The sequence below is a fragment of the Drosophila suzukii genome, chromosome 3 (genome assembly GCF_043229965.1).
Source record: "Drosophila suzukii chromosome 3, CBGP_Dsuzu_IsoJpt1.0, whole genome shotgun sequence".
NCBI lineage: Eukaryota > Metazoa > Arthropoda > Insecta > Diptera > Drosophilidae > Drosophila > Drosophila suzukii.
Genome location: NC_092082.1, coordinates 21,088,576 through 21,102,577, shown reverse-complemented (window position 1 = coordinate 21,102,577; position 14,002 = coordinate 21,088,576). Strand labels below are relative to the sequence as shown.

The following is a 14,002-nucleotide window of genomic DNA, read 5'->3' as shown; positions in this document are numbered from 1 at the left end:
AATCAAAGTATTTAAAAACAGGGTAACATTCTAATAGGTAGACATCGGACTATGCTAAATGCAAAATCATAAATACCGATTCCAAGATAACTTTGTTTAAAAATAAATGATTCTCTTAAATTCAGTATTCAATAATGTTGATTAAAAAAAGTATTAATATTATGAAAAATTAGCTTGCACTCGATTATTAAGAATACTGTATACTAAAAAGATAAAACAAAATTCTAGGACTAGTGAAGAAAGTCAAATTTCTTTATAAAGTGTTTTAAAAATCAAAAATCTTTTGAAGTGCATTGCCAAATTCGTTTTGAGCTGAAATTTAACTCTGACAGGGCAATTTTTGCCTGCTCGGATGTTTCTTTGTGCGTTTTTCTTTGCATAGCTCTGCTCAACGATGTTTTTTTGCGTGGGGATGGGGACTGACTGTTCGATATTTTTGCTTTATAAATAACCTTAAACGATTTTCTGCGCCGCCAGGCCACACGAAAAGTGTCAATGTCAGCTGTTGTTGTGTTAGCCACGAAAACCAAACCGAACCGAGCCAAATCGAAAGCGAGGCGATGTGAAATCGGAAAAATCGAAGAGCCCGTGCTAAATTTATTATTCAGCTGTCGGCATTGCCATCATAGGCTTTTTCCCAGCTCATTTTTTTTTGCTTTACCCCGCTTTTCTAGTCCTTTTTCTTTCTTTTTTGCTGGCTGCCACTAAAAGCTTCCTAAAATAAAACGCGAATACTTGTATGTTATGTAGATGTATTCATATTTTATAAGTGAAATGCAGTGCAGCGGCCAGTGAAAATTCGCAAATGTTTCCGTCACAGAGAGCACTTCATGCCCCCTTCACCATTCACCTTTCCCAGCGAAAACACGCGCCGCTAATTGCACGCGTGTGCAACCATTTCTGCGCGATTTCAGATATGTATAATAATACACTTGCTACCCCAGGCCTCCCAAAAAAATTGCTAGCCGTCACTTTTTGGTGTGGCTTAAAGTGTGGGGCGAAAAAAAAACAAAACAAAAAAAATAAATAAATCTATTGAGACAAAACAAAATAAAACTCGGGGGCTAAATCGCCATGAAGCAGATGAAATATCCGTGTTGCAATCGTGTGTTTTTCCATGCGCCCCCGCCTCGTTTCTTGAGGATTTGTTTCAGCGCCACTCGAGATGATGTTGTATGGGGCAGACTGTGCTCCCACAACATTGTCAAAAACCCCCCCCTCCCATCGCACATCACCCATCACCCATCAACCCATCCCCACTGACCAAACGAAGACATTCGTCCCAGGCACTGTGGTTTTCGTAGTGATAAAAACTTATGAAAAATGAATATGTTTATTGTTCGACTTGACTTATAGCCCTCCCCGTTGCTGTTCGTGTATCTTGTTAACATGGTTGACTACAACTTCTGCATTTTGAGCGGAGGTAATCAAATGTTTTATGGAGGAAGCTACCGATGCCTTTTTATAACCAAGCTGATCAGCAAAATTATGTTGTTTTTATATAGCTGTAGGCATAGGGAAATGAAGTTGTGATTGTTTTAGGGAAACATTTGAGTACATATCGTTATTTATTTAAAATATTTCGTATTCCATACACCTTTTTCTAACAGAAATTACTTGAGGTACTGGTTATACTGAATAAAAGAAGAAAAAGCTAGAATTGCTGTGTATTCGAGTGGGTTTTTTTATTAGATTTATAATATTCTTTCTTTCAAACCTGAAAAATGTTTTTGTTGATATGTATTTTAATTATTGTGGTATTAAAGGATAAAAAGAAATTGTTTCTTAGAGGTATAAAAATACTTTCCGAGGTCAGTAAGCAGTTTTTTTTTACAAAAAGTATATATATATTTGTACTGGTACTACCCACATAGGTAGTGGTTTCCTAGATTCATAATATTCTATGAATAACTCAGACCTCAACGTTTTTAAATTATATTCATTCAAGTTTAATCTTATTGTTTTTTCGAATAGGCTGTATCTTAAGTTCATAATATTTATTCTATCACAACTGAGAAATTTATTATGGCATTCATTTTAATTCCATCGGTATTAAAGGCTTAGTTTAGGTTACTCCAAGTTCAAACTATTCTTTTTCCGAGGTATGTGAAGCACTTTGCGAGGTCAGTTAAGGGCTATTAGCAAATCCTACCCGCTGGTTTGAAAAGCCCCGAGAGTTCCCAGCGAGATCCACTGTGCTCCGCCTTATAAAGAGGCTCGGGTTGCGATGCAGGCCCCTTTCTTCTGTCGTCCAATTGCCGCCCACCGCCCGCAATGATGGCCGCTGAGATCGGCGGTCTATAATTATGCGGTTGGGCCCCTTTGATCAGGCCCCCACCATTTCCCATCTTCAACCGGAGTGGGTACGAAACAGAAGAAGTTCGGTAACTGGATAGTGGTGAAAATTGCGCTGGTTTCCCCCCGGTTTTCCCCGATTTTCCCTGCCGGCAAACAATTTTCGGCTAGTTTTGCAATAGACTCCCACAGCCGGCCGCATCCCGCATTTCCCTAACGGCCGTCGGCTGGATTTTCCTATAATTTTATCTCCCTGTTTTTGTGTTTTTCGTTCATCAAATTGAGTTAGCGAAATTACTATAATTTTGTGGGAAATTTTATGGGTCAAATTTCAGCTGTGTTGACAATGCGTCGCCGTCTAAAATGAAAAACCAAAAAAAAAATACATATAAAAAAGTGGGTAAAGCAGACGCGCCGCTGACCGCAGCACTATTTTTTCCATATTTTCGTTTTGTTTTTTACTAATTTGCTTAATTAGCGCGACTTACACACATATATATCTGTACGGGGCTTTATTTTTTACACGATTTAATTGGGTCTACGTATTTATTTTTATTGTTTTTCTCTTCGGTAATTTCGGTGGGCCTTTCGGCCTGGCTTTTATTTTGTTTTATTTGTCTGTGGCCTTTCTTATTTCTCTCACGTTTTGGGCTCCGTACAAGTTTATGGCGCAGCCTGAGAGCGCCGTCGTGAATGGATTGGATTGGGGTTTTCGTTTTGGGCTGGGAGTACAGTGAAGCGAGGTACAGTGGAGCAACAGCAACAGCCAGAGCCATAGCGATCCGGATCGGGGGGCCCCATTAATGCTGGAAACGTGATGTGCGGCTTTTTGTGTAACTCGCCGTGAGAACATCGCAACTCCGCAATCGCTCGGGTTTCGCTTCGTTTTAGATGACAGCCGCGAATTGAAACGTTCAATCGGAGAGATCCAGCAATTGCTGCACGTAGGTAGATCATCGATCCACGGATCGGTTTTCCGTTTTTCCCTTTGTCTTTCCACTGCAATCGCAGGCCCATTTGCATATGCTCATATATGTACTGACTTAAGATCGTATCGGCGTTAATCAGTCAATTGTGTGTGGCCTTCGGAGTGTGAAAATTGCTGTAATCGCTGAACGCACAGCTGCAATCGATGCAAGTACCCATGATCCACATGGTTGCATTCGGATCTATCATCTGGGGGCCGAGCCCTTGAAACGGGGGCTTGGCCAATGGCCCCATGCGATAGGGTCAATGGGATACTCTAAAACCATGTCCATCCAAATTAAAACAAACTGAATTCCATTATCTATATAGAGAATGAAGTATAATCTACTACAACCTACTTTTACACTGCCCATTATGAAAGCACAATTCAATTAATTCAAAATAGCTGTTGAAGTTTCAGATCAGTTATAGTTGTTCTTATAAATAATCATCTTCAGTTTTTAACTAGTCCAAGCTTTTAGAATACCTAACGATCCACATCAAATACGATTATTTCCAACCCACTTGATGATATGTCATAATTCAATTGAAGCGAATCTATAATACCAGATTGTGAGTAGAAATTTCGGATTCGTTTCAACCAAACTGAGTAGAAGAAGTATCAAAAACGATATATTTTAATATGTGTTTCTCAGTTCCAATGATTTAAAAAGAAACCATTTCAAATGGATTTGTCTTTTAATCACTTTTATGTATATAGAAATCCTAAAAATATGAAATGTGTTTGTATACTTAAATGCTATTCAAAAACAAAATGCTAATGCATATTTAGCAACATTTTATTACTGCAGCATTTATATGGCGGAAGCTAAATGGGGACTTTACAAGCGATTGTGAAATGTGGCAGAGAATGTAGTGCGCAATGCTGTGCCCATTTCAAGCGATTCCCCTGCGAACGGACTTCTGTTCCAGTAATGATCGAAGTGGTAGCGCCAAATCAATTTCCATTTCTACTTAATGTGTGCAGCCGCGATGTGTGTGACCCCAAAGCTGGTTAGCTGGCTCTCTAGATAGATATAGATAGATATATCATCCAACCGAGAGTGGAAACCGCAAGGCTAATTGCTTATGCACAGCGCATAACCTTGCCACTCCATGACACTTCTTGCTTCGTCGAGTACTGAGTTCCGAGTACCGGGTCTTGAAACCCGCAGTGGAAACCCTTCCAAGCGTCCCAAAACCGAAGAATCGGCGAGGGGCATAGAGTGGAGAAAGCTTTCATCATCATCATTGCAGCCACATTGAAAAGGAATGGCGGAGAATGGAATGGTTTGCAGGCAGCTTGGCCGGGCTTAATTGAAAATTCACAGTAATGCCAGCTAGAAAACGACAGCTGCTGCGGATAAACAAGAGGAAAACCAGGCAGAGCAGAGAAAACACATTAAAATAATATAATTATGTTTTTTTTTCCTTCTTACCCAGACTTTTATACCGTCTTATATCTTCGCCTCTGCGCTTCACACTTTTATTTTGCTCTTAAGCGATTTATTTCTTCGGCTTGAGCTGGGCTTTGAGATTTCCGCATGCTTTGTCAACCGTGAACGGGCACGAACTTTCATTTTAAAATTCTCGAAGCGTGTTGCGCACACTCAACTGAACCACCCGCCCCATTTTCCACCACACACTATATAGAGTCAATTGCCGAATAGGAGAACCTACCGAAAAATCCCAAGTGTCATCATCAACTCCACCCCGCGAAGCCAGATCTTTCTGGCTCTTGCACTCGGCATTCTTTGGAAACTTTCATGGCTGCCAGCTTGGCTTAATTCTAGCAATTTATATGGCCAACAACGTGCCTTGCAAATGGATATACAAACGTAAATCCACAAAGAGCATCATGACGAGGCCAAAAGATTCAGAATTGCATGCATGTAATTCGCTAATTAAGAGTCATAGAAAGTTTCCCCTTTCCATTGTCGCTGCGGTGAGCTGTTAAGAAGTGTTTTACAGTCGCCAACCCGTAAGACATACTTTCGATTTTTCAACCAGGTGGTGCCTGTAACCACCCATCATCATCATCCATCCGTTTGAGCCAATTCAATCTCGGGTACGCGCCAGTTGTGAAAGTTCCCAAGGCCCGAGGAGGTGTCAAAACCGAGGCCATTCTATTTTTCACACCTTTTTCTCTTACTTTTCCGTAAGCCATGGTCCAAAAAAAAATGACCAGAAGGTGCAGATAGTTTTCTGAATAATACCTTTGCTGCCCGTCTTGGTCGACATCTCGCTTGTCTCGTGCCACTGAATCACTGAATTCGCTCATCGGGCACGTTGTTCATGCCAGATAAGCTCTTTCTGGTTTGTCATGTGCCGGGAAATTGTGTGGCATATTCATAAAGCTGAAATCCATGTGTCATATGTGCTGCGATACAGCAATCACCAGCTTGCCAGCTTGAGAAGGGCTTACTCCGCTTAGCTGACGTCCAACAGGGCTTTATCTCGGACTTGCTGGTGAATAATGGAAAAAAAAGTTTTGTTTTTTCTAAAAAATATTAATACTGTATACCAAATATCACAAAAGATGATGGTCCTTGACGTGAGCATGAATCAGCACTGATAACTTTTATAAGGAATTGAAATCTGTTAAGCCAAAACGGGAATTATTTATATTTTAATGTTAAATCTTGGAATATTACATTTTTGTGTGCCTCTTTAGGCTTATCAAAGAACACTAAAATATAAATTAATGTTAAATCTTGGAATATTATGGTTTTGTACGTATGCCTCTTTAGGCTTATCAAAGAAAACAGAAATAGAAATTTGCTAAATAAAAAAATGGTGGGCCTGACTCACCACTCTTAACCTCAAAGTTATGAAAAATTGGAGATACATAGGACGTAACGGGTGTTATTCATGATTTAATAACAACTCACGGATGTCAAATATTATACATACATCATTTAATGTTTACAAATTTAAAGAAAAGAACGTAGAAAAAATGTTTGATTTTTAAAAATATTATTTTTTTAATATTTATAACCGTGCTTAGCTAGTTATACCATATCAGAAGTCATTTTGTACTAATCCATCAAGCTGAAAACGTATTTGCACCCTTTTATGTTGATTATCTGTCACTACCATTATATCGATTTGCATTTACCAAATAGTTTCAAATGTCCCCCATCGGTTCAATCAGCTCCCCATCTATTTCGCTTGACTGGGTGCCCTTCTCTTTTGAACAAGGCTGGGGTGGACCTTATCCATTTTATGTGGGTATTTGGGTGAAGGTTGTCGGGTGTCGGACTCCTTTTTTTATTGACACACTGCAGTCTTCAGTCATTTTTGGTCTGTGTTTTTCTCCTTTTTTCCGTCATCATCTTTGGGGCTCCAGGTTTTCCAGTTTCTTAAGGGCCCATCCCATTTCTCGGTCACGCTTCTTTAATGATGTGTTTTAATTTTGCGTCGTGGTTTCGCTCTTTTTTGTTTTTTTTGCCCGCGATTGCGTAATCAGCGGATGACGCCGCCGACTCTTACTTTCTTTTTCTTTTGGCCTGTGCCGGAGTTAAAGTCTTAATGTATGACTTAAAAAACAGCATAAATAAGAGACAATTTGAATCGAATGTGAAAAGGAACTCAGAAATGGATTGTTTTTGTTTTGTTTCCCATTTATTTGTACAATTAAATCTTAAAAACTTGCGCTTCCCTCGAGTGTTAAAGCATTTGCATTAATTAACTGCAGGGGAGAAAAGGCCAAACAAATATGCTGCAAAGTTCATGAAAAAACAAACAAAACCCAAGGAAGAAACTTATAATTTATTTCTTTAGTAAATCTAATTAACATATAAGCGGATTTGAGCTTAGCAACTCACACCAACACACCTACTCAAATCACTCAGCATTGCGAATTTGTTATTGTTTATTTGTGTGAACTACGCAACGAGTCGAAAACTCACGCGATCGTATTTTCTAACGACATATATAAATATTCGTACACGGATAAAAAAAAAGATGTAGTAAATCCAAGGAGTTCAAATTATTTTTAAATATTTTGTTCTATGTTTTTCATCCATTGCGGTTCTAGTTTCCTTAAAGTATGACAAAGTTTAATTTAACAAACATAGTTAATCTAAAGATTTTAAAATTTGAATGTAATATTATATGATACAATATAACGTATAATACTATATTACATCAAAACTTATGTTTTCTTCCTTGATTTTCAACTAAAACGAAACATTTTATTATGTTCTGTCTTGAAATATATGTTTTTCTAATAAGTTTAAAATTTTGAATTCAATATGCAAATATTTATTTTTACGTTTTAATTTTCTTTTTTTAAGTGTATATAAGTATATATTGAGAATACTTTTGCCCAGAAAGCGCGCACATTTATATGTATTATAACTAAATAATAAATACAAAAGCTTAAAGCACATGGTATGGAATGGCATTGCCATCATCGCACTGTGGGAGATTACCAAATACCCAATGAGAATCTATTACAAAATTGGTTCAGCGTAGTGGAATCCAGTGGGATTATGTGGATTAGGGCTTTCGTCAAATAGATGTTGTTTGTATATTTAGAACCAATTCTTGAGGGGTTATTTATGTGCCACGCATATTTTTGGCCCAGAAATCTTAAACCAGGTTTAAGGCAATTCGTTCCACTGTGCAGTTCTTGTGGAAAAGTTTGAAGCCCATGAATGACACATACTAGCACCCAAAGCACGAGAAGTTTTCAATGCCTTCTTTTTCTTTCTTTTTGCAAAAGCAACGCCAAAAGGGAATGGGCAAAAAAAAAGTTGAAAGTTCGCTTTGAAACTTAATGCCATGTTTGTTTTATTTTCGTTTAGAAGAAAGTTTGCCTCAAACAAGAGTGAAAGATGGAAAAAAACGAACTGAATAAAATTAAAATGTGTGCAAAATCAGTTAGCAGCGATATAAGCAGCAGCAGCAACAACAAATGAGTGAATTATAGTGACAAATTCAAAAAGCCAAAAGTGACAGTGAATAATGTTGAGAGCGCCCACACAGCACATCGTGCAACTCGGCTTCGGAACGAAGACAGCAGCAACATCGACAGCAGCAACACCCAGCGGCAAGCAGCAACATCAGCGCAAAACGCTGTTGCAACGCTTCCGGCAGCAGCAACACAAGCTGCCCAAAGTCACGGCAGAGGAGCCGCAAGATACAGAATACTATTTCAAGCAGCAGAAGCAATCTGCTTCCTATCAGCAAGGTGACAATTGTTTGCTATTTCTGACGGCCACAAACGCCGAGCAATTGCCGAAGAAACCGAAGAAGAAAAAGGAGCCAAGCAGCTACAACTTTGCGGCGGCTCTCAGGCGCAACAAGAAGCCAAAGCCAGCGGCAACATCCACGGACGACGACGACAGTTGTCGCAGCATCAACAGCAACAGCAGCAACAGCGGCAGCAGCAACAGTTTGTCTAATAGTTGCATTAACAATCATAACAACAACAGCAGCAGCAGCAGCACTCATTATAGAAACAGTAAAAACACCAGACACACCAGTAGTGGCAACAACAACGACTACATCGGTAATTACAATTGCAAAACAAGTGAACAACAAGCGTGGAAAGCAGCAACACAGCAGCAACAGCAGCAGCAGCAACAACTGCTCATTAGCAGGCCAAGCGATCGGAATTATCCCAGCAGCAACATCAGCAGCAGCAGCAGCAACAACCACAGTGGTGGCCATATCATCATGTCACCCACTTCGCAGGCGCCCACCCGAACATCCCTCTTCGATTCCTGTCATCGAAAGATTCGCCTGATCGGCGGCGGTCCCGTCGCCTTCTTGGGCGGATTGGTTGCGTAAGTTCCCCACTGACATTTAAACTGAATTTATAATATTCCCAGCGAACAATAGATAGAACTGTATGATTTGTGTTTCGGGTGGGATTATCGAGTTGGAGATGGAGAAGAGGGGATCCCCCCGAACCGGTCTCTTAGCAACCTATGCCAATCTCTCGTTTCTAGTTATAACACGTCAGTTGTGTCAATCATATTGTTCACCAAGTTATTAATTGCCCAATTTGAGATCACTTCTTATATCACTTACCCATCCGCTGGAATAAATTATCATATTTTAAAAACCTGAAAGACAAATAGAGAGAGAGCTATTTTCAACCAACTGAGAGTTTCTAATTTGGGTTCTATTTGAACTTACATTTTGGTTAATTAGGAAACTTAAATAGGATAGAACGGATTGAGAGTTACATTTGCGACAAGAGAGTCTAAATTAAATTCTATTTAAAAATAAAAATAGTAGTGAAAAAACTCCTAAATAGTTAGTTGGTGTAGTTATGTAGGATAAGACAGATTGAGAGCTATTTTAAACCACTTAAGAGTTTCTAAATTGGATCCTATTCGAACTAACAATTTAATTGTACGCCTTAATAGTTGGTTAGGTTTAGTAATAGAAGGTAGTACTTTATTTCTTTATCTCAATACATATTTCTATTTAAAAATGATATATGGTCTGGTTTGTTTCTAATAATGATTATTAATGTCTTGCCATCAGCATTACGCTCGTTAGCATTCACTCCATTGCGATCAACTTTCTAAGGTCAAGTCATGGAGAATTGCACAAAGTTATAATTTGTCCGCATTAGGGAAATACTTAAGATACCCGTGTCAGAGGTCGAACAAAGGAAGCCGAAAAAAATGAACAATAAAGAACGCAGAAAACAGAGCATAGCTCGAGATAAATGCGGTATTTACTCATTTTTATGGCTTTAATTACGAGCATTTCTCAAGCGGCTTTTGTAGAGTTTTATTTTATTTTTTTGTGTTTTTTGTTTGGTGACCACCAAAAGCACTCTGTGGTGTGTGCAAATTCAAGGTTCAAACGGCAATTAAAACCTCACAAGAGTGGAAGCAGCCAAGAAACCAACAGAAATAGAAACAAATAACAGAAACAAAGGCGTCCAACTAAATTTATGCATGTGCTAGGCCTAAAGGTATCAAAAATGCGCCTCGAAGGTCACCAGAATTAGGTGGTGACCCAAACCAGAGAGCTCTGTAAAAGGAAACTGTAGCTAAGCCGGCTGTTGGGAGAACAGCTGATGCTGCTTCCTTATTTACCGTGCCCAAATTTGACCGAACTTTATCTGCTTTGTGATCTGGCTTTATTTGAAAAGCAAAGTTAAACGAACTCTCAAATTACCGAGGTGAGACAACCGCAAAGCGTTGACACTCTGCCACCGAGCTCACAGAGTGCGCTGAACTGATAATTAGTTAGGAAACCAAATATTGACACACATGAGCATGCATAAATACTATAGAAATAGAAATAGGTATAGGAATACTATATAAAACGACGCAAAAGGCGGGGGTGGAGTAAGGTTCTGAGTAACAACTTATTCACTTGTTTGGGGGTCGTCTTTGTGCATGCAACTCACATAGCACTCCTCCCCCTTGAAAACAATGACTAACCTTATGGGCATACAAACCGAGTGAGAGGAGGCAGCAGAACCTCATAACAACAGTCATTTGTTAAGTAACTTGGTGGAGGCAAGACGCAGGTGGATAGGGGGCGCATTATGAAAATGATAATGATAAACCTGTCAGGCCAACAGACCCACAGAGAGTGTCAATGGCACACTAAGCTACCAGGCCCCATAACAACCTCATCCCCAAGCCCAAAATTTACATAATAATGCCCAAAATATTTGATTGTCTCATTCGCTTTGGTTTTCTTCAAGAAGAAGTTCCAAAATTTAAATAACAGCCTACCTCTGTAAACAAATTAAAGAAAATAAAACTGACAAAAGCTCAAGTCTTCATAAATGAGTAATATTGTTATCGGTCGGATGAAGACCTCTTTGTGGCGAACTGTACTTTGGAGGTAATTGAACACAGAGAAATATCGCAGCCACTTTAAAAACTTCCTATTCGACAACAATATGCTAATTATTTTAGCTTTTATTAAAAAAGAATGTATGTTGGTTGTATATCTTTTAAATCTACAACTCTGAGAACTAGAATTGTTTTTATAAGAATGAGATCAGTCAGTATGACTCACAAAAGAGCTTTAAATATTTTAAATGCGAAAACAAGAATCGTCACAAACCGTTTCCTATCTTAACTTTGACTGGTCACACCACCTTGCTTTTTATAATTACTTGGTCACACTAAAATAAGAGTAATGACATCTCATTCTCCAAGTTTCCTTGAAAGCTAAATATTAGTTTGCTTTCTTGTAAGCGTTTCGTTCAACCATCAATAAAGGAAGTGGACACCAACTAAGTCTTTCTTTTTTCTCTCCTCAGTTACAATGGCGGTCCAGTAAAGTACATACAGCCCAAACACACATGTTACTTGCACTTTTTTCTCATTTTCCTACTCCATGTCTGGGCATTATTAATCTTGGTGGCTACAACTTTTCCCCTGCCCTTTTGCCAGCTGCTCAACTTTGGCTCGTTGGGTTTTTCGCTCCACATGTTTGCCTCCGACTTGGGGGCTTTATCATCTGGCCGGAGGGCTCCGTTGCTTATACCGTTTCTGCTCCAGCTGGTCGCTAACGTTTTAATTTCCTGTCCCAATTTAATATGTTTTGTATGCCAGAGTTTTATAGCATGCCCATTTAGCTTTTGCTGATTTGCGATTTACGAGCAATCAATTTTGGCCAAGTGAGAAGGAGAGAGAGAGAGGCCAGAAAGATTTTCAGATCCATTTCTAGATGGAGCAGTGGAGTAGACCTTTCCATTCCCACCCATTAGTTCCGACTGCTAATCATCTGGGCCTTAACCCGCCGCCTCGCAGCTGTCACAGCACCTTGGGCATTGGTATTCAAACGAGAACAGGTGCTCCGGCGATCCAGAGCTTCTGTCGCCGCCGTTCATTGACACTCCACGCACTGGACCACTTAATGACTGACTGACTGACGAACTGACTAACTGACTGACTGACGAACTGACTAAGGGAGCTGAACAGCTGGCGAGGAGACAAAGACAAAGCGCCTCGGGATCAAGCTCGAATTAGTGCGGCCAGCAGGCGTATCAAGGTACTCAGCTCAACTCAACTCGACTCGAGTTCATTCCGATTGTCTGGAGGCCAGCAAGTCAGCGATGGAGAACGAGCAATTAGCTCTCAGGGATCCCAAGAATAAGAACTGCCAAAGGTCTTGGTATTTGCTATAACAATGGCTAAAGAAACCTTTAAAAGCACAATGATATATAAATAGAAATTCCCATTAGGAAAGCATATATGATTCGTTTTGAAAGAAAGAAAAGCTTTCTTAAAAACATCATTAAACATACAAAGCACAAAATATGAAAAATAAGTTATTGCCTGTAATAACCCTCAATGAAATAAAATCCATATAAAATTAATGGGCTTTATTTCACTGGTCGTTATTATACTTAAATCATCATAACACTTGTTGTATCTTTATTAAGTGTTGGTTACCCATAACTTAAATATATAACGGATATAATGAACAAACAGCAGGAGTGTTATTATTCCATTAAATATTAATATTTGTAATATATTTGTTTTTAACATCTCCCAACTGTTTTTATGGTTAAAAACTCTATAAGTTCTTATGTGACTCCTTTGATCTGACCCAAAACAGTAAAGTTAACTTATAAAATCCAACGTCACTTCATGACAAACAGAGTGCAGGGTCCAAAGTTAAGAGCAATTAATCTTTGGAGAAGAGAAACAATTGCCATAAAACAAACTAGGTTCTTCTAATTTCGACCCGCGACCCCAGTTGGCCGACAATTGTGCAACGGTAGCCAGCGGATAACGTTAGTTTCCCAGATGCTGCCGTAATTATTTGCCCATTAGTCCGCGTATGGCAAATGTTGGAAATTTGGAACACGACTTTGGAGTCGAATGGGGGGAGCAATGTCAAAGCACCAAAGGTCAACCGAAATTTCCATTTCCCAGAACCACTCGGTTCAAACTGATGCCAAAATGATGACAATGAGCGACTTGGCAGCCTTGTGAACTTGATTTCAACATAATTGCAGGTGGGTCCCGGGAGAAAAGAACAGAAACAATAGATGTAATACCAAGTTTTAAGGTATTAAATAGGGTAACATAAATCTCTGCCTGAACCTTTACCTATTATTCATGAACCTATTTATGTTATTAATTGCTTATCCCTGCCTTACAAAAGTAATCTATTTTTTTAATACTTTAAAGATACTTTATAGACTCGAGGAAATGATATTTTCTATTGCCCCATATCACATTTGAACCTCATTAGTTTCAACCTTAAAATCTAGAGCAAACCCCGACCCCTTTAAAGTTCATTAAAATAAGAGCATCATTTGTCTATTTTTTATATTTTTATGAGCCGTCTTCGTTTGTTTTTGCCCCAAAGTAATTGCTACCGCACACAGGTAGCGCATAAAACAAAGTTTTTATGGGTTTTCTACAGTGTATTTGTGTATTGTATTGTATTTTCAATTTCACCCGCATGCAAAATTGCAGAAACAGAAAAAAGTGAGTAACGAAGTCCATAAAAGTTTACCTTGACTTCGGACCAAGTTCCGGCTGTGGCTCATTTACGTGCCCAGCTTTTCTCCCTCTCGCTCGCTCTCTTGGCCGCTTTTTAATCCATTTAGCCACATGTGATTGCCCGTCATCAGTTGCCATCCATCTACCTGTCCGGTTGGAGCGTCTCTCTTTTAAATACTTTCCATTATTATTATTATTTTGTGTCTCTTGCCTTAGTCTTCATCAGCGAAACATTAATGTCAGTTGTCGTCACCTCGGGTGGTAAAAGAAGAGGTTCGGAAGGGGTT

General features: G+C 39.2%; 1 protein-coding gene across 3 annotated transcripts in view; it reads left to right on the top strand.

Annotated features, from left to right (window-relative positions):
* Mob2 (MOB kinase activator 2) overlaps positions 1–14,002 on the top strand; it is a 46,552-nt gene that overhangs the window by 15,727 nt on the left and 16,823 nt on the right. Inside the window, exon 2 of one of the 3 annotated variants that reach the window (XM_036816271.3) lies at positions 8,073–9,056. The exons of the other annotated variants lie outside the window; for them this stretch is intronic. Within the exon in view, the coding sequence (XP_036672166.3) occupies positions 8,233–9,056 (824 nt within the window). The 5' untranslated portion in view covers positions 8,073–8,232. The remainder of the gene's footprint in view (positions 1–8,072; positions 9,057–14,002) is intronic. 3 annotated transcript variants of the gene reach the window in all.